Source organism: Cebus imitator, unplaced genomic scaffold (genome assembly GCF_001604975.1).
Source record: "Cebus imitator isolate Cc_AM_T3 unplaced genomic scaffold, Cebus_imitator-1.0 Scaffold29, whole genome shotgun sequence".
NCBI lineage: Eukaryota > Metazoa > Chordata > Mammalia > Primates > Cebidae > Cebus > Cebus imitator.
The window spans coordinates 5,249,826-5,276,502 of NW_016107344.1; the positions used below are offsets into that span (position 1 = coordinate 5,249,826).

The 26,677-nt window shown below is 35.7% G+C and overlaps 1 protein-coding gene across 1 annotated transcript in view; it reads right to left on the minus strand.

The window, feature by feature from the left end:
* KLHL1 (kelch like family member 1) overlaps positions 1-26,677 on the minus strand; it is a 422,085-nt gene that overhangs the window by 18,326 nt on the left and 377,082 nt on the right. Inside the window, exon 8 of the mRNA XM_017523615.1 lies at positions 21,035-21,197. Coding sequence (XP_017379104.1) covers positions 21,035-21,197 — 163 coding nt within the window. The remainder of the gene's footprint in view (positions 1-21,034; positions 21,198-26,677) is intronic.

Below are 26,677 nucleotides of genomic sequence, written 5' to 3' on the forward strand. Positions count from 1 at the left end.
TTGTTGATAATTTATAGTAAAATAATCTAGGCAATAACAGATCACACATTTTCTGTTTCTGAAATTTGAGAAATTATTAAATACATATCTAAATTTACATGAAAAGTAATGATGATATGCAACCTACTAAGACTGAATCATGAAGAAATAAGAAATCTGAACAGTAATCAAACTTCCCAACAAAGAAAAGTCCAGGAGCAAACAGAGATATGAATAAATTCTCAACATCACTATCCATCAGAGAAATGCAAATCAAAACCACAATGAGCTATCACCTCACTCTAGTTGGAACAGCTATTATCAAAAAGATAGAAAAATAATAAATGCTGATTAGTATGTGAAAAAGGGGAAACTCTTACAAATTGTTTAAGGCAACATAAATTAGTACAACTGAAGGACTGTGTAAAGGAAAAAATCTCTTCCTCTGTCCATGAGGGGGCATGATTTCAAAGGTAGGAGCTTCCCAGTGCCATGCCTCCAGCCACAACCCGTCCCAAAGGAAAAGTTCTTTGTCTAACTTTCCTGCTTGTGAGCTAGGTGGAAAATCCAGGTAAGCTGCTTTGTTCAAAAAGCCAGCTGAAAGCTCTGGGTGGAGGGGTATCTGTTGTGGACCAAGTAGCCAATTCGGTATCAGAGTAAAAGATTAATCACTCCAGAGGAAGTTTGAAAGAACTCCTCTCATTGGACAAGAACATGAATGGGGAGGGAACAACTCCAGGGTTAAAACCTCCATGTTCCTTACCAATGGATTCCTTCCTTGGATCCCCTCCCACTGCAGCCTGGGAGCTCGCTCGCTCTCTCTTTCACTCTCTCTGCCTAATAAGTTGCTCTCTGCTAAACTCTTTGGGTCCACAATATTTATTCAAATGGTAAGCTCACCACACCTAGGGGGCTCCTTTCCCCATCCCTGGGGTAAGAGAGGCCAAGGACCTGGGCACATGGGAGGAGGGAAGTGGGAGCATCTTTGGGATGCCCGCTCCCTCCCCTGCTTACACAACCATTAGGAAAAACAGAATGATAGTCCCTCAAAGAATTACAAATAGATTCACCATATGATCCAGCAATCTCATTACTTGGAATATATTCAAAGGAAATGAAACCAATATATAAAAGAGACATCTGCACTTCCATGTTATTGTAGCACTATTCACAATAGCCAAAATAATGAATCAACTAAATGCTCAACAATGCGTAAAGGAATAAATGGAAATGTATTCCATTTGTTGGAACACCAAGGAATGGTATTCCACCATAAAAAGAATAAAATCCTTTAATTAGCTTTAACATGGTGAGCCTGAAGGACATTACATTAAGCGGAATAAGCCAGACACAGAAAGACAAATATCACATTATCTGACTCATATGTATATTCATAAAAAAAAAAAATGTTGAGAGCAAAATGGTGGTTACCAGAGACTGGAGAGGATTGGTGGGGAGAGGTAGATGGAGAGAGGTTGGTCAGTGGGTTCAATGTTGCAGTTAGACAGGAGAAATAACTTTTGCTACTCTATTGCACAGTAGAGTGACTGTAACTAACTATGATGCATTGCATAGTTTGAATAGCTAGAAGAGAGGATTTGAATGGTCTCACAACAAAGTAATGATAAATGTTTAAGGTGATGAATATGCTAATTACCTGATTCATTCATTAGACAACATATAGAAGTATCAAAGCATACATTATAACCCACGAATATATATAATTATGTGTCAATAACAAAAGCCCAGGATGAGATGACTTTACTGGTGTACCCTCATTGTAAACCAGAAATAAAATTCTAAGGCTCCCAACCACCTGAACAGAACCCTCCTCTTGGCCAAGGCACTCAGAGTTAACCTGAAAATCGAGTTGAGGCCATGATGGAAGAGAAAGTTGGACATACCTCATTACACCCCTCCAGCATTAACATCAACATAGACCTTAAGTCTGATAAATATTTACAATCTATTCTCTCTGAAGGCTGCTACTTGGAAGTTTCATCTACATGATAAAACCTAAGTCTTCACAACCCCTTATCATAACCCAGACATTCCTTTCTACTGATAATAATTCTTTTAGCCAATTGCTAGTCAGAAAAGTTTATAGCCTACCTATGTCTTGGAAGCCCCCAACCCTGCCTTGGAGTAGTCCTACACTTCCAGATGGAACCAATGTAAATATTACGTGTAATGATTGATGTATTATGTCTCCATAAAATGTATAAAAGCAGGCTGTACCCCTGACCACCTTGGGCACATGTCATCAGGACCTTCTCAGGATGTGTTATGAGTGCGTCCTTAACCTTAACAAAATAAACTTTCTAAATAGACTGACACTTGTCTGAGAAATTTTGGGTTCACATCACAAACACTTAAAGAATTTTGCTAATTTTTCAAAAGTTCTTTCACATATTGAAGACAGAACACTAACAAACACATTCTGTGAAGCCTGCATTGCCCCAAAGCCAGACAAAGACACCCCCAAAACAAAACAAACTAGAGGCCACATCCCTATAAATATACATGCAAAAATCCTCATCAGAATACCTGCAAACTGAATCCAACAGTACATAAACCATGACCAAATAGAATTTAAACCTAGGATGCAAGGATAGTTCAACAGAAAAATCTTGATTAAAGCAATACATATGCTATGTCAATAGAATAAAGAATAAAAATCACAAGATCATATCAATAGATGGAGAAAATGCATTTCACAAAAATCAGCACATTTCCATGATAAAAACTCAACAAACCAGGATAGGAAGAAATGTACTCAAAAATAATTAGGATGTTATGTATTAAACCAAATTTGCCCAGTGAAAAATCTATTATGCAGTAGGAATAAGTGAATAAATACTCCGCATACTTTTTTACTCCAGAATATAAAAACATGTTATTGATAGATGGAGGAGGAAGAAAGGGGGAAGGTCCCTGGAGAATCTCCCACCAGCTTGTTCACTGTGTGGGCTGGGTGGAACCTTAGGAAATTCCTATGTTTGCAGCAGGGAGGAGCCTGAACTCTCCTGTTGCCGGGTGGGGACCTGGGATTCAATCTGTGAGATGGGGGCTTGTTAACAGAAAACCCTCTTGTTTTGCTGAGTTTTTTTTCATTTTCACCCAATAAATTCCATTCTCCCTCACCCTTCAAAGTGTCTGTGTGCCTAACTTTTGCTGGTCATGTGACAAGAACACTTTTTTTTTTTCCACAAAATTTTGATTATTAAACTTACAGCTTACATTTTAGAAGTTAACCATTTCCATTTAGCCTATCAGCACATTTTTTTTCACTAACAGCATATATATTAACATATATTTTATTTGCAAATAGCAAAGTTCACAGGTTATAATTTAACTTATTTCTTGGATGTAAGCAAACATTTTATAAAACCTCCCCCAATAAAAATCTAGTAACACAGTGGTTTTGACACACAAGAAGTTTGTGTAATGCCTTCGTAAATATGAGAAAATATTTGGCAGTTCTATGAAATAAATGCTTTATATCTGCTACGTGTTTTATGAATTACTAACAAAAGCTCCATTGTTAGTGGTGTCTTTGCTTTAGTATATGGTGTGTCCTATGGTGTGTTCATGTCATAATCCCTGTCCTCAGATTAAAAGTGTAATTTTATTAACATATAAATAACAATACTACGACAGTTAATACTATCAAGGCAAAATTACTTGAAATACACTGAATCTTTTCTCAAGAAAGACCTCTGAAAAAGAAATGAGAAAATCGGAATTTGTGTAAAAGAAATAATATTGCTATTTTGGACCACTTCATGGATCCATTATTAAAACCAGTAGATAGATTTCAGTACCTTAAAAAAATTAAATTGTGTCCTTTATGAATATATGTGATCAACAAGCATTGTCTGAAATGTATTTATTTGTGAATATAAATTAAGTCTGAATTAGGCTAAGAACGAGAATGTAAAAATAATATATATTACCGTAATTATTCTTTAAAGTATAATAATATCCAAGGAATATAAACAATTAACTGACCAGTTGGAATATATGTTACAATTACACACGAGTCTTTATGAACAATTATCAGGCCAAGCAAAGTGGCTCACACTTATAATCCAAACACTTTGGGAGGTCTAAGTGGAAGGAGACTTTAGCCCAGGAGTTCAAGACCAGTCTGGATAACATGGCAGAACTCCATCTCTGCTAATCCCTGCTTCTTTAACTGTAATGACAAATTAGAGGTTGAGAATTTGAAGAGCAGAGAAGAATCTGATGATGGAAGTCAGTGCACTGACAGCATAGGAAGTGACAGCTGACAGTTTCACAGCAAGAAAGGCAATGTGACATTTCTACTTTGAGTCGAAAGATGAGTAAAAATTTTTAAGATGAAAAAAATGGGGAAAGCATATACAAGAAATGCATTATATGTGAAGACCAGGGGCATGAAAGTTCATAGCAGCTGATAGATAAAGAGTGACAGGTATGTCATATTGATGGAAGGGGTGGTAGTGAAGGAGGGCAGGAAAGAGATGCAGCTTGTAGGATGAGAAGGTTAGACTGAGAATGAAGGGAGTTGCATGCCATGCTATGGAGTTAAGGTTTCATTCCAAGGCAGTGAGTTAAGGACAGAAAAATAACATGCTTCAAAACCATCAGCTTCATAGTTGCATTAGCTATGAATATTGACAAGTATATCCTTGTGTGCCCGGAACTGAAAGGAGATGGAAAAATATTTTTGACTAAGGGTACTTTTCTACGTCTTTTCTTAGAATTGCAAGCATCTGAGTCTTCTCTGCTATTTTGGCTAATTTATGTGTTTAAAAAGCACACAGATAAGTTTTTCCTAATGTTCAGCCACCATGTTTCAACATCTTGAGGCCTAGTTAGCAAGTGCTCATCTAAGTTAGTGCCATATGTTTTATATTCTGTTACATGCAATACAGCCACTCAAGAAAACAAATCCTGCATTGATTAGGATATGTGTTGGAATGTGTGTAAACATGGTTTTACAGGAGAGGAGACCCAGGCTGCATTGCTGGAGTATAAGCATGGCCAAGAACTGTGAAGAATCTGAAATTCTACCCTACTTCCAACCTAACCAATTAACCTGCTACAGTTTAATGGATGCCAACAGAAGAAACAAGATTCGTGAGGGAGAGAGAAGTGACTTTGCTACATACAGTGCAGTAGACAGCATAAACTTCATGTTTACATCGGCTCTCCTTGTTTCTCCCAAGTCCCACCAGCATGAATTGGTGCAATTCAAGTGAATGCTGCACATGTGCTGTGTTTGTTTCACTTCTGAGGGACCTCTGAGTTTCTGAAACTCGAATCCTTTAAAGGAGCTGCCAGAAAAACCTGTCCAACCTTAACCCTGAAGGGAGACATTATCTTTATGATTCTGGTCAAGAAACAATTCTCTACCTTCTGACCAAAAGGAAGTCACTATTTTTGTGTTCCAACTCTTTGATTTACAAATATCCTGAAAAGATGTTGTGAAAAACAGTCACCAGTAATTATTGTTTGGAAAACGTGCAGTAATGCTAAAACTCCATGGACAATTGTCTACTGACCCTCATGTCTTGATGTCCCAAGGTGGAGTCCCAGCTACCACAACCGTAGTTCAAACAGCAGGATGAAGGAAAATTCGAAGAAGGAGCACAACCTCTCCCTTAAAGAGTCCATCTTTGAGGCTGCACAACTCACTTCTCTTATCTCATTGGTCAGAACCAAACACATGGTTATTCCTAGTTGGTAAGATACTGAAAAATCTTGTCTTTACTTTAGATGGCCATATGCCTCACTAAAAATGTGTGTTTATATTGTCATATAAAAAGGAATGAATGGGTATTGAGGGATAATTAGAAGTTTCTGCCATAGCACTAGATCTTCTCTAGTCCTATGTAGCATGTTGCATTCATATACTCTACCATAAAGTATATGAATGTACCTTAGAGTTTTTGTTACATATGCAGGGTTATTTCTCCTCTTCTCTCATTAGTCAACTGAGGTTGTGTCTCCACTAGAAAGTCTTTTCTGATCCCATTTTGTCTGTTCCCTGAAATTTAATTATATTTATAATCTGTATCCAAGGTAGTTATTTAATATTTTGCATAATTTATCAATAAAGCATATTTCAGGGAGAGTGCACAGAAAGTACTCCCATACTATTATGTAAATATTAGAATGCTTTGCTAACTATCTTGGGAGAGTAAATACAGTTTTGACTCACTGTATTTGGTTACCCAGAAAAAATGTTCAAACATTCTTTCTGTTGTACAACCAAAGAATTATTACCCCTCAACTCCAGTACCTTTGAAGCAACTCTCTAAATCCAGAACTTACCTTGGTCCTTTGTTTCCTAATTAACAGAGAGCTCTTTCATCCGATGCCACAAGAAAGCTTGTCAATCCTGCTGTCAGATTACTCCCATATCTGCCTTTCCATGGGAGGTACTTGTTAAAGTGCCTTACAGGACAGTCAATGGGATTTCACTAAGCTACAGCATTACATTGTGTGACTGTTTTTCTTTCTGCTTGCTAAGAAATGATGGTGCCTATTGCAAACCCTCTTGACACTTGCTACTATTCTAACACATAGCTGGTAAATAAGATTGAAAGCCTGATAGAGTCCACCTACTTTTGTTTATTAAAACATACCCAAATTTATGAAAAGAATCTGACAATTGTAAATATGTGAATTAATTTAGATCAAGTCATCACATACCCAAACTTGGCAGACCTCACCAACCCAAAACTGCCCGTTCAATCTTATTACCTCTTTATTCCCTCTGCTCCCACACTATACCTGTGGAGTCTGACTGGCAGACTTTGAGAGTGATGGATGAAACACATACACTGACACAAGTTTTTGCCTGGTCACATTTATTTAGTACAGATCAGATGACAAAGGTCTCAAATAAACAACATTGGAGAGTAATTAACATTGCTGACCCCCTAGGTAGAGAGTAGTCATGCCCTCCAGGAAGATCAAGGTTGGTCTTATTAAATAAGTTATTTGGATAAACTCCATATTCCTTTGTTATCTGCTCTATGCTATTAGCTCAAGGTAAAAGGATTAGGCTGCCTTCAGACATAAACCTTTTCCCAAGGCTTTTGCAAAACCTTCCGGTCTTCCAAGAAGGTTTGTGTTTTTGAAAATTTCTCACACCATTCTGACTGATCTCCTACATACACCTATTATAATTCTGCAGCTTATATTTTTGTGATTGTTTTCTAGTTCTTTTCAGTATAATGTAAGCTCTCTGAGGGCAGAATTTATTTATCTTCTTTGATATATCATTATGGCCAGTACCTGTTTGTGAATTTTTTAAAAAATGAATGAAGTACTTGTTTCTAATTCTAGGAAAAAAAAGTGATTTATCTGTGGAAACTTATCAATGAAAATGCACCTGTTTAAGTTCCACTGAAGCAAGACTTTGACAAATGGCAGGGAAAATTATTAATTATGTGCCTTGGGTACAAAAGATCAGGAAGAAAAAAAGATTAAATTGGGTGGATTCAAAAAGATTTCACAGGAAAGGTACAGATTAAACAATGCTTTGGATGGTGGAAGATATAATCTTTTGGCAGATATTAATATATTTTAACATTTCTTGATACTATTTTTCTTAAGTATAATAAACTCAGTCCTGTTAATACTGATATTGCCACATTGATCTTGCACATAGAGAGCTAGAGTTGGGATAGTTTATCAGTCTAGAGAGTTTTCAGATATATTCAAAGATCAAGCGAATATTGAGCAGGAAACTAAGTGGACAGTGAATAGTGGAAAGACAGAAGTTATTAAGAAATAAAAAGCAGTGAAAGGGGAATCTAGGCAGAAACATGAGTAAGTGAAAAGGCAAAAGGGTCTGGACAATCAAGGTATGTTCAGGGAACTGGAATGATTTGCTATGGCTGGGACATTGGGTGGCTTTAAGGCAGGTGGCAAGAAAAGAGCATGGAGAAGGAAGGTGAGGTCTAAGCCATTAAAACCACTATATTCCAGACTGAAGAAACTGGCAGTGACCATGCTCAAATAGGGCACCAAAATGAGCTATTGGCTGTTGAAATAAATTTTAATTCTGAGACATAATTTGTTAAATAATCCCTTTAAACCACTGGCATATATCTTAGCCAATCAACTATTGTGATTAAATTCTAATAATTACACCGTTTCCTTGAGCAATTAGAAACAATTCTTTAACCAGAATGAATATTTATAAAATTGAAATGAAAACAAGACACTGCTCTTTTTTAAAACCTTTGCAATATTTTTATCTTGGCCAAGTTACTATATGATCTGGGGGCCTGCCATTCTATCCAGTCTTTGGGGCCACTCCCTTTCATTATGTTCCTGCCAAACTTAAATTTTGCATTTTATATTCAAGGTATGGATACAACTTTTGTTTTCTCATTGGAATGATTCCTCTCATTCTGGATATCTGATAAAACAGTCCCTCAAAAATTGTCTCTTTCAGTATTTAAATTAAAATTCTCCTGAGCTTATTAGTAGCCCCAACTGAGATTCAATAAACAGCAATTTCTTTTTTTTTTTCTTTCTATTTTAATGTGTGAGTCTAAGATGAGTTAAAACGTATACAATCTCAGGTGCCACCCATGAGAAGAAGAAGAATAAAATTTGAATGCAAAAGTAGAAACAGAGTGTTAGAGGGTATATGCAAGTGATGGGCCCTCAGGCTTAAGGTACTGTGCTAGGCATTAGGACACAATAGAAAAACAATAGACGATGAATCCTGCTCTCCTGATGCTTTAAGCTGTATATGTTTCAGACTGAACAGAAATTACAAATGCCTTGTAGGAATTATTTTTGTTCGTTTATTTGAGACAGAGTCTCACTCTGTTGCCCAGGCTGGAGTGGGCAGTGGCACAACCTCTGCTCACTACAGCTTCTGCCTCCCAGGTTCCAGAATTATTCATATGAAGCTATGTACTCCTGTAATCCCAGCAGTTTGGGAGGCTGAGGTGGGCGGATCACCTGAGGTCAGGAGTTGGGGACCAGCCTGGCCAACTTGGTGAAATCCTGTCTCTACAAAAATACCAAACAAACAACAACAACAAAAAGTGTGGTGGCGTATGCCTGTAATCTCAGCTACTCGGGAGGCCAAGGCAGGAGAGTCACTTGAACCTGGGAGGCAGAGTTTGCAGTGAGCTGAGATTGTGACACTGTACTCTAGCCTGGGTGACAGAGCAAGACTCCATATCAAAAAAAAAAAAATTATTAACATGAAGATTTGTATGAATAAATGAATGAATGAATACATTTTGCCATAGCAAATCATGAGACAAACTCAGTTTTTATGTTTTGCAGATTATTAAATGGGCAGTGCCACATATTTATTAAAATTCAAGCCTACTGACAAGATGTGTTCAGGCAGAATCAGTATCTGCTTTGTGAGCCAAGAAAATATTTTAAAAACCAGAAAAAACATCTTAGCTAGAATGTAAAGTGTGGAAAAAAACAAGCTAAGGCAGCTGCCAAAGAAGAAACAAAGAAAACTGCTAATGTATATATTGTTTAGAAAATATGAGGTTATATTTGGCCAAACACCACAAAACCATGTTTATTCACGGCTTTTTGTTTTGTTTTGTTTTTGTTTTTGGCATTTTCTTTATTCACCAAGTAAGTCTGGCTGTGCTGGCATATATACTGCTTAGCTTAACCTGTCTTACTAGAAGACTCACTAAATTTGTTACATGAAATTGATATAATTTTGGTCTTGAATCCATCAGAACATACTTGTTAACTTTAAGCCATGAGCCAATTTCTTGTTTTTTTTTTTTCCCACAACAAATTGTATCATAAATAACCTAAACCTAAGAGAAGTATTAATTGTTTTTTATTACTCTTAATTGGAAAAAGTATTCAAAATAACATTTAGGGAAACAATAGCCAGCTTAGAATGACAGTGATATGTAATAGCCAAACAAGAGGAAAAAATCACATCAGCAGAGATGAGGAAAAAAAATAAAATAAAAAATAAAAGAGGGTGGTGTTAAAACAAGTTTCTGCCATGAGTCTGAAGTAAAAGGTCACTTTCTAATAATTATGTTTCTGTCTGAGTAACACAGGAAAAGTACCCAGACATTAATAGCCAGTCATCAAACCACAGAATTTTAAGGCCATTAAATCACACACAGGGGAAGGAAAAGATGCCAAGTAAAAGCTCTACTAGTTCAATTTAAAGGAAAAAATATCTCAAGTAAAAAATGGAACCATTCAAAACATTTTCACAGAATTAAAATTCAAGAAAATGTACTTAATTAAAAGGTAAGCAATTTCAGCAATGTAAGAATTAAAATCTTCCAAGAGAATTAATATCACACTCTGATATTTTTTATCAAGAATGATACTAGAGTAAAACAGAATTTCTTAATATATGATGTATACTAGCTGATCAAAAAATACAAGGATAGGAAAAGCAACCTGAATAATGATGTCTATGTAGAGTCAATTTAAAGGGGCAGTAGAAGAAACTGGATAGACAATTTAGTCATAGCAACGTATAGGAAATTGCCAGAACACTCTGAGCTAAATAGTTTCTTCATTTATTTCTGAGTAAGATTGGAGACTATTTACAACAAAATACATATTTTAAGGCAATTCAAATAAAGTCAAAAAATCAAAAGGCTATAGTGCAAGCTAATTATCTAAAATACAGATAAATAATGTACTAATACTTTAATGTGTGTGTGTGTTTCATTGCAAAATAATGTAACAAGTGAATAAGATAATGAAAGGACAGGATACTTCTCATCCATACTGAGGAAATTTGCTGTGTTAATGAGATATCCATTTTCTAAACAATACCAGCAATAAATCTATTGGTATCAATGTAAATGGTAAGAAAAACTCATGCTAAATAACTGAAATTACTTATAAATAATAATTAGAAAAAGTAAAGAGGCAAAAAAGGATTGTGCTTTCCTCTATTATCCCCTATTAGAATTATAAAATTAATATCCAAGAAGACATTTTTTTTTTTTTTTTTTTTTTTTTTGGATAGAGGGTCTTTCTCTACCATCATGCAGGCTACAGAACAGTGGCACAGTGGCGTGATCACAGCTTACTGCAGCCTCGTCCTCCTGGCTCAAGTAATCCTCTCACCTCAGCCTCTCAAGTAGCTGGAACTACAGGAGCATGCCACCATGCCCAGTTAATTTTAAAATTATTTGTAGAGCTGGGTCTCACTATGTTGCCAGGATAGTCTCAAACTCCTGGGCTCAAGTGATCCTCTAATCTTGGCCTCCCAAAGTGTTGGAATCACAGAGGTGAGCCACTGTGCCTGGCCAGAGGACATCCATTCTATTATTGTAAGTTTTGCTATCTGTGAATAGATATAGATAGTTTTCCTTTTAATATTTAATATTAAAGGATGTGAAATTTTATTATTAACTTCCAAGTTAATTATTTTTAAGGAAAAATATTGTAATGCTTAAAAATCACTTTTCAAGAGAAAATATGAATATAAGTAGAAAAACAGTAATGTATATATTACATGTTATACAAAGTGGTGTTGATTGAGCAAAATGACAACACAAATGGAAAATCTTTTCTGTTATATAATTTATTTAAAATTCTTTTTACCGGGGAAAAGTGATCATCAGGAGAAATCAGAAGAAATTTTTTTATGAATGTCATTAAATGGCACAATAGAATAAAAGTTGTATTGAGAGGAATGAGACGTGGTATATATTTCTATATTTCATATAGAAACAATTCCAAAAAATTTCTTTTAGAAAATTTGCAGATAAGACTGAAAGTTGGTAATAAGAATATTTTAATTTCCTCTCCTAGAATTGTCAGTATTCCTCAGAAGCTAATGAAAGAATACCCAACCACTTTATGCAAGCAGCCCATGACTGTGGGCTGTATATGATTTCAACTTCTTTTCGCTTCTACACAGCAGCCTTACAAAGCAGTGGTGTTAGTAGGATGTGGAGTTTGTCTCAACAACTATAGCCAAAAGAAGTCTAGCAGGAATGTTTACAGATGTTTTTTGATTTGAGAGTGATTGCAGTGTAAAGTTTGATAGAGAAAACCTTATACATTACTGCAAAGGAAAGCTTTACCAAATACAAAAAAGAACTGAATCGACAAGCAGCTATTTGCTTTAGCTCTTTTTGATTCTCAATCACCTCTTCTTTCTCATCTAATAGATTTTTAAAAATAATAATGGATATTGACATTAATTAAACTTCTAGAAAAACATTTGGGAGCAGGATTTTGAGAGCAAATAAATGTATCTTGAAAGATATTAAGAGACTTAACTATTATGTGACAGGGAAAATCACAAGTAGTAAATAGAAAAACAAAATAAGGTAAAACAAAGCATGACGTTTTTCTATCATATAAAAATATTTTATTTTTGTGATTAAAGTATATACTTTAAAACTTGTGTTTAGTGGGAAAAAATAATTTGTGCTCTCAAACTAAGAAACTATGCATTTGGCGAAACAGAAAACTTTTAAGATGATAACACTCAAAATAAGCTGGTTATAAAGATGATTGGAAAGAAGTGAGTCAAAGATATTGTGTAAGTAAGTAAATTAAAATGCAAAAATTTTAAGTCTGCATTGAAAATACTAAAGATCATAAGTAAATTAGCATTGACTGAATTCAGTTAATTTTTTCTTAACTGAGGAAAGAGACTTGTGGCAAAGAAATCAGTCTTAAAACACACATATAACCATAAATTTATTAACATAATATTTATTAACATAAATATGTACTAAGATAGATCTCAAATCAGAGCACTAGAATAATGGGGAAAAGAACGATTAAATAAGTCTCAATAAATAAAAACTTTCCTAAGCAGAAGAAAAACAGAGTTGAGATTGTTAAAATGAATCTCCAAGTAGTAATTTAAAAGAATGAAAAGTAGCCCTCAGATTGTATCCCCTTAAACATTTTGCATTTTGTGGAGGAAGTGCCAGCTTTTTAAGCTGTTGTTTCTCCTGCCTACATCATCTCCTGTATTTTCTGCTTTTGAAATAGGGGTGATATCTCTGGAAACCTCCTTTCTGCTTTGCCACCTGGTTCCCTGTTAGGATCTGTCATTACAGGGTAGCAGAGACTGAAAGACTAGAGGAGACTAAAGGGTCTTGTTCTTTTCTGTTTGCTTTTGTGTGTGTGTGAGTGATACCCCAGCCTTTTCTCACTATAGTAGCAAGTTATTTTGTAGCATCAGACACACCTAGTTTACAGTTTTTCTAAGACATGCCATCAGCTTCATTGAGACAACTCTAAGACGTCAGCACCAGCAGATTGCCATCCTCTCCTCAGAGCTCTGGGCCCCAGGTCTTTCCTACTGAGACTAGCTCCAGCTAAGTAAGGCCCAAATCACAGTTGACTGAATATCAGTGCATATGGCCCTTCCCCAAGCTTCTAAATCTTAAATCATTTTAACCTTGTCCTTTAGTTCTCCAGCCCCAGGAGGGGTAGCTATTATTTTGAGTTGATTAATTTACAATATAGTGTTATTTTGTTGACTTTTTGGTTAACTAGTACATTTTTATACTTACTAAAAAACTATATTTAATATTAAAATATCTTTGTTTAGAAGAACTGGCAAATGACTGATTTCTGGCTTTTGACTGAATGTTAACTAGTATAAACATAGTAAAAACATCTACAGGAATAAAAGTTTGGGTTGTAAAAATACATATGAAAGATAAAAAACATCACTGGTCTTACAGATCTCTCCCACTTGCCAAAAAAGTTGAATATCAGCACATAATATTTACTGAATTTTAAAAATACAAGGCAGAAATATTAAACTACTTAAGCTAATTTGCAAACAATGTGAGAAGACACAGGAAAGTCCCTTTCAGACATAGAATAATAAATTACATAACACATACTTCCTGGAAAGTAATAATAATAAAGTGAGACACACTCACTTAGAAATGATTAATTTTCAGAATATATGAAGAACTCCTTAAATCAAAATGAAAAAGAGAAAACAGGGAAATAGAAAAAGACAATTTTGAAAATAAACTTCAAAAAGATAATACAAATGACTAATACATATATAAAAATGTTTTGTCACATCAGTTATTAGAGAATATGATAGCATTATTCACTGGAATGGATAAAGATAAATAAAGGACAAGTCAGATGTTACCAAGTCAGTAGGGTACATGAGCATTCAGGATTCAAAAATCTGTTAGTGTGTGGATAAATTAGGAATACCACTTGCAAATACTTTTGAGCAGTATCTACTAAAGCAGAGCACAAGAATAAGTAAAGCCTAGTCATTTAAGTTCTAGGTCTAACACCAGCTAAAATGTGTATGTATGTTCACCGAAAGATATACCTAAGAATATTTGTAACAGCATTATTCTTAAGAAGAGAAAACAACTGAAATGTCCGACTCCACGCAGTAGTTGAGTGTAGGAGAATGAATAAATACAATTGTAGTATAGTAATTGATATCGTTTGGATGTGTGTCTCCACCTGAATCTCATACTGGAATATAAACCCCAGTGCTAGAGGTGGGGCCTGGTGGCAGATTTCTCATAGATGGTTTAGCACCATCCCTCTTGGTACTGTCCTTGCAATAATGAGTGAGTTCTTGTGACATATGGTTGTTTAAAAGTAGGGGCCTGGTGCGGTGGCTCATGCCTGTAATCCCCGCACTTTGGGAGGCCGAGGCAGGTGGATCACCTGAGGTCAGGAGTTTGAGACGAGCCTGGCCAACATGGTGAAACCACATCTATACTAAAAATACAAAAAATACCTGAGTGAGGTGGCAGGTGCCTATAATCCCAGCTACTTGGAAGGCTGAGGCAAGAGAATTGCTTGAACCCAGGAAGTAGATGTTGCAGTGAGGCAAGATCAATCCACTATACTCCAGCCTGGCAACAGAGTGAAACTCTGTCTCAAAAAAAAAAAAAAGTGTGAAGCACTTCCCACCTGGATCTTTTACTCCTCCTTTCACCAGGTAATGTGCCTGCTGCCCTTGCCATGATTGTAAGTTACCTGAGAACTCCCTAGAAGCTGAGCAGATTCCTGCATCATGCTTCCTGTAGAGCTTGAAGAATTATGAGCCAATTAAACCTTTTTTCTTTATAAATTTCACAGTCTCAGGTATTTCTTTATAGCAATGTGAGAATGGACTAACATAGTGATAAAGAAAAATAAACTCCAAGAACAACTATTAATACTATCATTTGTTAAATTCTGAATTTGAAGACAGAGTAAGTAGAATGAAGTCAAATGAAAATTAGTAAGAAAATAAGAAACAGTCTGTGTGTATGCTAATTTGACTAAAAATAAAAACAAAACCATATAATGACACTGGCAAATGCTAAGACAAGATGAAATTAGTAATAAAGCTAACAAAAATAACCAATTAGGATAATCACAATATAGAAGTAGGATATAGCAATATTAAATAAATGATTTGTGGTAGTGGTGAAATTAGAAGTGATATGTGACTTTAGCCATATGCTAAATTTTAGAATATCGGTAAAATAGAAATTGTAAAGTTACTATACATACTAGTGTATATAAAATTCCTCCTGTCATTTCTTTCTCATGCACAAGAAAATATGCTTCTCACGATTAAAGGCAATTATAGCAGATAAATTGTAGAAAGCTTCTTCATTCATGCCATGATATGCTAAAATAAGATTTATATCATAATGAAAAATGCTGTGAAATAATTTATAAGCAATTTTAATGCAAAACCGTAGCTAGAATATAGAATGCAAAAAGATTAAAGGACTAATGCAATATGAGCAAATAGGATTTACTTAGATATGTAATATGATTTATAGTTAGAGTATTTATGCAAATTACCACATAAACAGATCAAATAATAAAACAATCATCATCTTGACAAATTCATAAAACGTATGCTAATTTTCAAAAATAAAATTTACACTATGAAAACTATAGACTATAAAATACTGCCCTTAACCTTAAACAATATATGTATCTCAAATAGCAGATATCACAGACCGTAAAGTACTATAAACGTTTTCCAATTAGAATAGATATACAAGGACACCTGATATCACTACTATTTAGGTCATTATTCTAAAAATATAAACAACACAATAAAAAGGAAATCACTGTATATTAAGAAAACAGAGAAAAAGTTTCCTTAATAGATTATTAAATAAATGTTTATCTTTCTAGAAAATCTATTATTATAAATTGAATAGTAAATATAAAAAACATTTAGTTAAATGGTTATTATATATAGAAATTATATTTTACAATTTAATTTTGTAATTATTAATGTATAAACAGAAACGAATAACCATATAATATGTAAAATATTTAAAAATACAAAACATGAGTAACCTCAGAAAGAAAGAATAACCTATGCCAAAATTAAAAAGCACTGAAATACAAGAAGAGTAATTTTAAAAGATAAAAGTATAACTATCTTCCCAGAAGAAAATATTAATATTTCAAATTTAGAGATCACACATCTTTCTCAAATTAATCTGTAAATATTTACAGAGCAAATTCTAAAGAGATATTTAAGAATGACTTTTTAAAATCTGAGAAAGGTATACCAAAGTTAAATGAATGAATTTAGAGGATAACCAAAATAAATTTTGGAAAAAAATTATTATGAGGAATATGCCTATCTTTCCATTAAACAAAATACATAATATGAATATGTATTCACTGTATATGTAGATCTGTGTGTATGGACATACACAGTGTTAATTCACGTTTTATGACCAAATTCCACAAAAACAAAGATAAATAGATGGGACTTAGAAGTTTCTGCACAGCAAAAGAAACAATCAGCAGAGTAAACAGACAACCCACAGAGTGGAAGAAAATATTCCCAATCTATACCTCCAACAAAGGACTAATATCCAGAATCTACAAGGAACTCAAACAAATTAGCAAGTAAAAAACCAAACAATCCCATTAAAAAGTGGGCTAAGACCATAAATGCACAGTTCTCAAAAGAACATATACAAATGGCCAACAAACATATGAAACAATGTTCAACATACTAATGATCAGAGAAATACAAGTCAAAACCACAACAGATTTAACTACCTTACTCCTGCAAGAATGGCCATAATCAAAAAATTAAAAAAAAAAAAATAGATGTTGGCATGCATGTGGTGAAAAGGGAACACCTTTACAGTACTGGTGGGAATGTAAGCTAGTACAATCACTATGGAAAACTGTGGAGATTCCTTAAAGAACTACCAGTAGAACTACCATTTGATCCAGCAATCCCGCTTCTGGGTATCTACCCAGAGGAAAGAAGTCATTATACAAAAAAGATACTTCCACAACAATGTTTATAGCAGCACAATTTGCAATTGCAAAAATACGGAACCAGCCCAAATGCCCATCAATTAATTACTGAATAAGGAGATTGTGGTATATATATATATACCACGGAATATTAGCCATAAAAAGAAATGAAATAATGTCATTTGCAACTAACTGGTTGGAATTGGAGATCATTATTCTTAGTGAAATAACTCAGGAATGGAAAACCAAACATAGTATATTCTCACTCGTAAGTGATAGCTAAGCTATGAGGATGCAAAGGCATAAGAATGATACAGTAGGAGGGAGTAGCCAAGATGCCCAAATAGAAATAGCTCTGCTCTTGGGTCTCAGAGAGAAGGAAAAAATGGCAAATCAATTCTGCATCTTCAATTGAGGTACCAAGTTTCTCTTATTAGGATCAACTAGGTGGTTGGTGCAACCCACAGAGAGTGAGGAAAAGCAGGATGGAGCAAGGGCCCACCCGGGAGCTGCATGGGGCACTAGGAGCTTCCTCTCACAGCCAAAGGAGGTGGTAACGGATTGTGCTACCCCTCCCTGAAAACCATGCTTTTCCCACAGGTCCCTGCAACCCACAGATCAGGAGGTCCCCTTGTGAGCCCATACCACCAGGCTTTGGTCACAAGCACAAAGCTGTGCAGACTCATGGTGGCCGCTCAGATGGGCAGCCACTGGAGCAGATAGTAGGACACAGGAGTATCTGCATACTCGTGCTCTGGTAACTACCATGAAGTAGGAGAGCTGTCCACTCCCATGGAAAGGAGGCTGAAGCCAGGAAGCCATTTGGCCTTGCTCCTATGAAACCCCACAAGCTAAAGCCCACTGGCTTGGAATCTCTGCCAGCCAGCACAGCAGGCTATGCCTTAGAAGATGAATTCCCAGAGATGGAGGTGTGGCCGCCATCACTGCAGCTCCAGTCAGCTGTTTTCTCCTGCTGCTGGTGCCAGCAAAACTGGGCAGCCTAGACTGGGAGCAGTTTCTCACAGTGGAGCAGGACTGGGCTAGTTCGTGGCCAGACTGCTTCTTTAAGTGGGACCCTGATCCACTCCTTCCCACCAGAGGGTCCCTCCCCATGGGAATTTCAGCATCCCCAGCCAGGAGATTTGAAGAGAACTCTGATATCCCTGAGAGGAGCTTGCAGGAGGAGGGGCAGCTGCAGTATCATCCATCAGCAGTCTTAGTCTTTTCTGCCTGCTGGCTCTGGAGAGTCAGGGCAGGACAGCACATCTGCCCCACGAGGCCACAGGCAGAATGCTTATTTAAGTTGGCCCTTGATCCTGCTCCTCCTGACTGGGTGAAACCTCCAAACAGAAGTCTCCAGACACTTCATACAGGAGTGTTCAGGCTGGTATCAGGTTGAAGCCCCTTTGGGACAGAGCTCCATGAAGAAGGAGTAAGCTGCCATCTTTGCTGGCCTGCAGCCTCCAATGGAGATATCTCCAGGAGTGGGAGGGACCCCCACCAAACTGCAGCATTCCTATAGAAAAGAGTCCTGACTGCTAAAAAAAAAAAAAAAAAAAAAAAAAAAAAAAAAAAAAAAAAAAAAAAAAAAAAAAAAAAAAAAAAAAAAAAAAAAAAAAAAAAAAAACAGAACAAAAAAACCCAGAAAGCAGCAACAACAACATCAATGAAAAAGACCCCATAAAACCCCCATCCAAAGGTCAGCAGCCTCAAAGATCAAAGGTAGATAAACCCATGAAGATGTCAATGAATCAACCCCTAAATGCTGACAACTCAAAAAGCCAGAGTGCTTCTCCTCCTCCAAATGACAGCAATATGTCTCTAGCAAGTGCACAGAACTGGGCTGAGGCTGAGATGGATGAAATGACAGAAGTAGGCTTCTGAAGATAGGTAACAATAAACTTCACTGAGATTAAAGTTATATCCTAACTCATTGCAAAGAAGCCAAGAACCATGATAAAACATTACAGGAGCAGTTAGCCACAATAACCAATTTAGAGAGGAACATAAATGACCTGATGGAGCTGAAAAACGCAACAGAACTTCATAATGCAAACACAAGTATCAGTAGCTGAATAAACCAAGCAGAAGAAAGGATATCAGAACTTGAGAACTATCTTGCTGATATAACACAGGCAGATAAGTTTAGAGAAAAAAGAATAAAAATGAATGAATAAAACCTCCAAGAACTATGGGATTATGTTTAAAGACCAAAGCTACATCTGATAGGGGTACCTGAAAGAGATGAGGAAAACAGAATCACGTTGGAAAACACACTTCAGGATATCAACCAGGATAACTTTTCCGACCTAGCAAGACAGGCCAACCTCCAAATTCAGGAAATCCAGAGAACCTCAGCAAGATATTCCACAAGAAGATCAACCCCCTAGACCCATAATTATCACATCCTCTAAGGTCAAAATGAAGGAAAATGCTAAGGGCAGCCAGAAAGAAAGGCCAAGTCATCTATAAAGGGAAGCCCATCAGACTAATAGCAGACCTCTCAGCAGAACTCCTACAAGCCACAAGAGATTGGGGGCTAGTATTCAACATTCTTAAAGAAAAGAATTTCCGACCTAGAATTTCATAGCTGGCCAAACTAAGCTTCATAAGCAAAGGAGAAAGAAAATATTTTTCAGACAAGCAAATGCTGAGGGAATTTGCCACCACTAGGCCTTCTTTGCAAGAGCTCCTGAAGGAAGCATTAAATAGGAAAAGGACAAACCATTACCACCCACTACAAAAACACACTTAAGTATACAGACCAGTGACACTATGAACTACATAGACAAGTCCGCAAAATAATCAGCTACATTATGATGTCAGGATCAAATTTACACATAACAATATTAACCTTAAATGTAAATAGGCCAGATGCCCCAATTAAAAGACACGGAATGACAAGCTGGATAAAGATTCAAGATTCATTGGTGTGCTGTATTCAAGATACCCGTGTCACATGCAAAGACACACAGACACAAAAGCACATGGAAAACAGAAAAAAGCAGGGGCTGCAATTCTAGTTTCTGAAAAAACGGACTTTAAATCAACAAGGATAATAAAAGACAAGTCTTTGAAGAAGGCTGATTTATTGTTTGCCTTTGTAAAAGAATTCCTCTGGAAGCCTTCATAAATAAGACTGCAGACAAAAGAAGTAAAAAAACCAGACTAGAAGCTGTTGCAATTGTCTAGGCAAGAGGTGATATTAGCTTTGTTTAGATCCATGGTTTCCATGGGGAAGACAGGGGCTGTATGTTGCCACTTCCCAGGGTATACTAGGCAATGTCTGGAGATATTTTGCTTGTCACACTGAGGTAGTGGGTAAAGATACTGCTGGCATCAACTGGGTAGAAATCCAGGACACGTCTAACCACCCTGAAATTCACAGGACAGAAGAATCCTTCCAACAAAGACCCATCTAACCTCAAATATCAACAGTGTTGAGGTTGAGAATTCTTGATTTAGAGTGATATTAATGGGGATGCTTGAAAAGTAAACCAGTGTAATTATGCAAAGAAAGATATATTGAACACCAAACTTTTAGTAGTTTTTGAAGGCTACTCAACTATCTTATAAAAAATGATGTAAATATTCCCATGAAATATATTGGATAATTCTTTAATAATCAATGTGAAGAAATGTTGGGTTCTGTTGCCTACAGAGAAAACACCACTGTTAATTTATCTATTTAAAAATATCAACAGCTTATAATGTTTTTAAAGGATTTTTACTGGTTTATTAAAAGTTATTTTTCAAATACTATTTACCCAATAACTTTTTTTATAAATTAAGAAAAACAGAAAAATTTACTTACTTGCCATTCAATGCTGCTACACCAACTGTGCTCCGAGCAATTGACATACTGGCTACAAATGTCCATTGCTGACTCTGTGGATCCCACCTTTCCACTGTATTCAGATAGCTCCAGCCATCATGGCCTCCCACAGCATAAATAGGGCCTTCAAGTACTGTTACCCCTAAAACATTGGACAAATGTTGTTCCTATAGTTAATATCATATTGTACATTAAAGTCTGTTAAAAGGTTAGATCTCATGTTATTGTTCCTAACACAATAAAATTAAATTTTTCAAAAAGTTGAATAATTTCACAGTGAGATTTTAAAAATCAAAGAAATCAAAGCAACAGTACAAAACTATAAATTCATTCAGCACACCCTTCAGTTGTTAAAAAACAATTGCAATATTGCAGAAACTGCCTAATTTAATTAATACCTCATATTAATTTGATTAATACCTAATATTAATTGAATTATTCCATTAAAGTGAAACAAAATTGGGAGTTAGAAATAAGTATTATGACCTAGGTGCTTTATGAAATAATACTAATTCCCATATTATGACTATATGAAGAAGCAAATACTAAAAATCAAAGGTAAGATGCCTTTGGCTGCGACTTTTAAAGAATATTTCTACACTGCAGCTTAAATTACCTTGTTACTTACAATAATGTTACCATAAAGCAATGTAATATTACCAATTTGAATTTCAGAATAGTATCCTTTGTGCTTTGGCTTTCCAAAACCATTATAATAAACTTAAGTTAAGCTTAGAAATATTACATCTTTCATATTAACTAAAATTACTAAACATAAACAATTAAAATGAATAGAGAGCTATTGATGGGAAGACATATATAACTAGTAAGTGCTTTTCTAGCAAACTCACTTCTTCATAAATAAATTTTCTTAAATGCACAACAGTTGGTAAATATTTAATTCATGTTAATTTTGATTGATGTGATCTCTTTATTTGAGAAAAATTCTGATGCCTATTTCCCAAAGGTGTACAATTTGAAATCAGATTATAAAGAAGTTTGGAGCCTCTGTGATTTTACCCTACTGCTAAGCTCACAAATTAGACTGCCACAAATTTATGCATATTGATTAAGACATGACTCCTGGATAAAAGAAGAAAGTTTACTCATAGCAACAGCAATAGTCAAAGGATCATCAATTTTTGTTTCTATTGCTGGTTCCCCAAGCCCCAGTTCCCATAGGGTGATCCAAAGAAGGTAATCAACATGGCCTTAATGTTTCCCTCCTCTTCATCAAACTTTTGACAGTTTCTCCCTGTGTCTACAGCCCGGACTCCATTTTCCTTAGAGCATTTACTTTAGAAAACTTGTAATTGCAAATTATTTCTCTGCTTCTTTGAAATGTAAATCTTTGATAAAACCTCTTGCCAATTTCACAACCCAGGCCTGTCTTTCTCAAGGATCTGGGAGCTGCTGTCCCTTTGAAATTTAGTCATTAAGGTAGTCTATCTTCCAGACTCCCTGGGAGTATAGGAGCCTAACTTCAGTTGGTACCTTGCAGCAAGTTATAAAACTACCTTTTGACATAAAGATAGAAGAAAGCTAACCATTCCTTTGAGCAAGGCCACTTAGCAAACACAAATTGTCTATGATCCACCTACCTAATCTAGTTCCTAAAAACTCTACCACCTTTGTTTTAGCAGATTTGAGTTCAGTCACAGTTTTGGCCTATCTTTTTTTATTACAAGTCTTCAGTAAAGTCTTTCTTGCCTGTTTACAATTGCCTCATACAATGTTTGCTTTCAGAGGGTTAATGTAAACTTATACATGCAGCAGATTGTATTATAGAAAACAACTATATAATGGACAGTAAACATGTATACCATTGCTCTAGAAGGAGATACAAGCTTTATTCATTTAAGCATGACTGCATTTTATTTTGGGGATAGGAGCTATCTTTATGTTCCTAGTCTTTCTGTTAAAATAATCTCTTTTTTAATATATTCCAGAACAAAGGGCACTCAGTAATTTTACTTCAAAGATGTGTAGAAATATGAGAGACCCATGAAAAATTGTCTCCTAAAACTGATGTGAAAATAAAATGAGAACTCATTTATTCATTCATTCATTTAACTATTATTCATTGACTGACTTTAATTTTCAGGAATTATTACTGGCATCCAGGACACAGTGACAGATTAGGCAGACAAAGTCTCTGCCCACAGTGAGCTCTTATAGCAGTCAATGAGTCAACTAAAATAAGTCCATTGTTCCCAATAAGTGAGTATGCTTCAACATATTACACAGTAATGCAATTAAAATTTAATAAAGAATAAATGTACCCAAATAACATTAAAAATGTTCACAACATACATTCAGCTTAGGGATGTTATTTTATACAACCCTATGCATGTAGAGGGATAGTGTTTTGAGTACAGGCATAGGTAAAATTAAAAAGCATGAGCTTCAGATGTTGTTCTTTCATTATGTAGCTTGACATGGGAAATGGGGATTAGAAAGGATGAGTAAATGGGAAGGTTGAGGTTATTTCAAAAAGATATGGTATAATCTCATAGGCTTTTTTTTTCTTATTTTTTTTTATTATACTTTAAGTTCTGGGGTACATGTGCAGATCGTGCAGGATTGTTACATAGGTATACACATGCCATGGTGGTTTGCTGCATCCATCCCCCCCATAATCTACATTAGATATTTCTCCTAATGTTATCCCTCTCCAATCTTCCCACCCCCTGATATCCCTGCCCTAGCTTGCCCACCCCCTAACAGGCCCCAGTGTGTGATGCTCCTCTCCCTGTGTCCATGTGTTCTCATTGTTCATCACCCACTTATGAGTGAGAACATGTGGTGGTTGCTTTTCTGTTCTTGTGTCCGTTTGCTGAGAATGATGGTTTCCAGATTCATCTATGTCCCTGCAAAGGACATGAACTCATCCTTTTTGATGGCTACATAGTATTCCATAGTGTATATGTGCCACATTATATTTTTCCAGTCTATCATTGATGGGCATTTGGGTTGGTTCCAAGTCTTCGCTCTTGTAAACAGTGCCAAGGTGAACATACATGTGCATGTGTCTTTATAATGAAACAATTTATATTCCTTTGGATATATACCCAGTAATGAGACTGCTGGGTCAAATGATGTTTCTATTTCTAGATCCTTGAGGAATCGTCACACTGTCTTCCACAATGGTTGAACTAATTTATATTCCCACCAACAGTGTAAAAGCATTCCTATTTCTCCACATCCTCTCCAGCATCTGTTGTCTCCACATTTTTTAATGATCATCATTCTAACTGGCTTGAGATGGTATCTCAATGTGGTTTTGATTTGCATTTCTCTAATGACCGGTTATGATGAGCTTTTTTAAATATGTCTGTTGGCTGCATAAACGTCTTCTTTTGAGAAGTGCCTGTTCATATCATTTCCACACTTTTAATGAGGTGGTTTTTTCTTGTAAATCTGTTTTAGTTCTTTGTGGATTCTGGATATTAGCCCTTTGTAAGACGGGTACATTGCAAAATTTTTTCCCATTCTATTGGTTGTTGGTTCACTCTAATGATTGTTTCTTTTGCTTTGCAGAAGCCCTTAAGTTTAATTAGATCCCATTTGTCTATTTTGGCTTTTGTTGCCATTGCTTTTGATGTTTTAGTCCTGAAGTCCTTGCCTATGCCTATGTCCTGAATGGTGTTGCCTAGGTTTTCTTCTAGGGTTTTTATGGTTTTATGTCTTCTGTTTAATCTTTAATCCATCTGGAGTTAATTTTTGTATAAGGTGTAAGGAAGGGGTCCAGTTTCAGCTTTCTGCACATGGCTAGCTACTTTTCCTAACACCATTGATTAAATAGGGAATCCATTCCCCATTGCTTGTTTTTGTCAGGTTTGTCAAAGATCAGATGGTTGTAGATGTGTGGCGTTACTTCTGAGACCTCTGTTCTGTTCCATTGGTCTATTTTTTTTTGCTTAGGATTGTCTTGGCTATGTGGGCTCTTTCTTGGTCCCATATGATGTTTAAGGTGTTTTTTTTTTCCAGTGCTGTGAAAAAAGTCAATGGTAGCTTGATGGGGACAGCATTCAATCTATAAATTACTTTAGGCATTATGGCCATTTTCATGATATTGATTCTTCCTAACCATGAGCATGGAATATTTTTCCATCTGTTTGTGTCCTCTCTTACTTCCTCAAACAGTGATTTGTAGTTATCCTTGAAGAGGTCCTTTACATACCTTGTTAGTTGTATTCCTGGGTATATTATTCTCTTTGTAGCAATTGTGAATGGGAGTTTGCTCATGATTTGGTGCTTTGTTAGCCTGTTACTGGTGTATAGGAATGCTTGTGATTTTTGCACATTGATTTTGTCTCCTGAGATTTTGCTGAGGTTGCTTATCAGCTTAAGGAGATTTTGGGCTGAGACAATGGAATCTTCTAAATATACAGTTACGTCATCTGCAAATAGAGACAATTTGACTTCCTCTTTATCTAATTGATTACCCTTTATTTTTTTTTTCTTGCTTGATTTCTCTGGCTAGAACTTCCAGTACTATGTTGAATAGGAGTGGTGAGAGAGGGCACCTTTGTCTTGTGCCAGTTTTCAAAGAGAATACTTCCAGTTTTTGTCCATTCAGTATGATATTGGCTGTGGGCTTGTCATAAATAGCTTTTATTATTTTGATATATGTTCCATTGATATGTAGTTTATTCAGAGTTTTTAGCATAAAATGCTGTTGAATTTTGTCAAAGGCCCTCTCTGCATCTATTGAGATAATCATATGGTTTTTGTCTGTTTCTGTTTATGTGATGGATTATGGTTATATGTTTTTGTATGTTAAACCAGCCTTGCATCCCATGGATGAAGCCGAGTTGATCATGATGGATAAACTTTTTGATGTGCTGTTGCATTTGGTTTGCTAGTATTTTATTAAGGATTTTCGCATCAATGTTCATCATGGATATTGACCTGAAATTTTCCTTTTTGCTTGTGTCTCTGCCAGGTTTTGGTATCAGGATGGTGTTGGTATCACAAAATGAGTTAGGGAGGATTCCTTCCAGAGAAGTATAGGTAGATATTCACATGTATCAACAATAATTAGCTACATGGAGATTAAAGTGAAAACAACAGTGAAGTTTTCAAAGAGACACTGAAATCAACTTTTTACTGAGCACCAATTAGATACAGAGTAGGCTTTAGGATAGGTTGTGTGCTTTGGATTGGGTAGAAAATATTTTGATTGATTTATGCTCTTCTGGAGAATATGGTATCTATCTGAAAGGACTAGATCACTAGGATAATCTAATGAAACTAATAAATTTGAAGTTTGTTATAAGAGCAAAAGAATATCACAGAAATGTTTCACAATAGGGATGTGGTTGCTATGACAAATTTATTCTGGATGTTTTGTAGCAAATTGATTGGAGTCAGGTTACATGGCAGTAGGGAGATGATTAGAAGGAAATTTCAGAAATTCAAAAAGTATAAGGTGGCAGATTGAATTAATAGGTTTTAGTTTAAACAGAGAAAAATGAAAATATTTGAGATATATTCTGGGAGTCTTGCTGTTGGAATTTATTGCTAGAAGGTATAGGGGTATATGAATAGAAAGAAAAAAATCTGGGCTGGACACAGTGGCTCATGCCAATAATCCCAGCACTATGCAAGGCTGAGGAG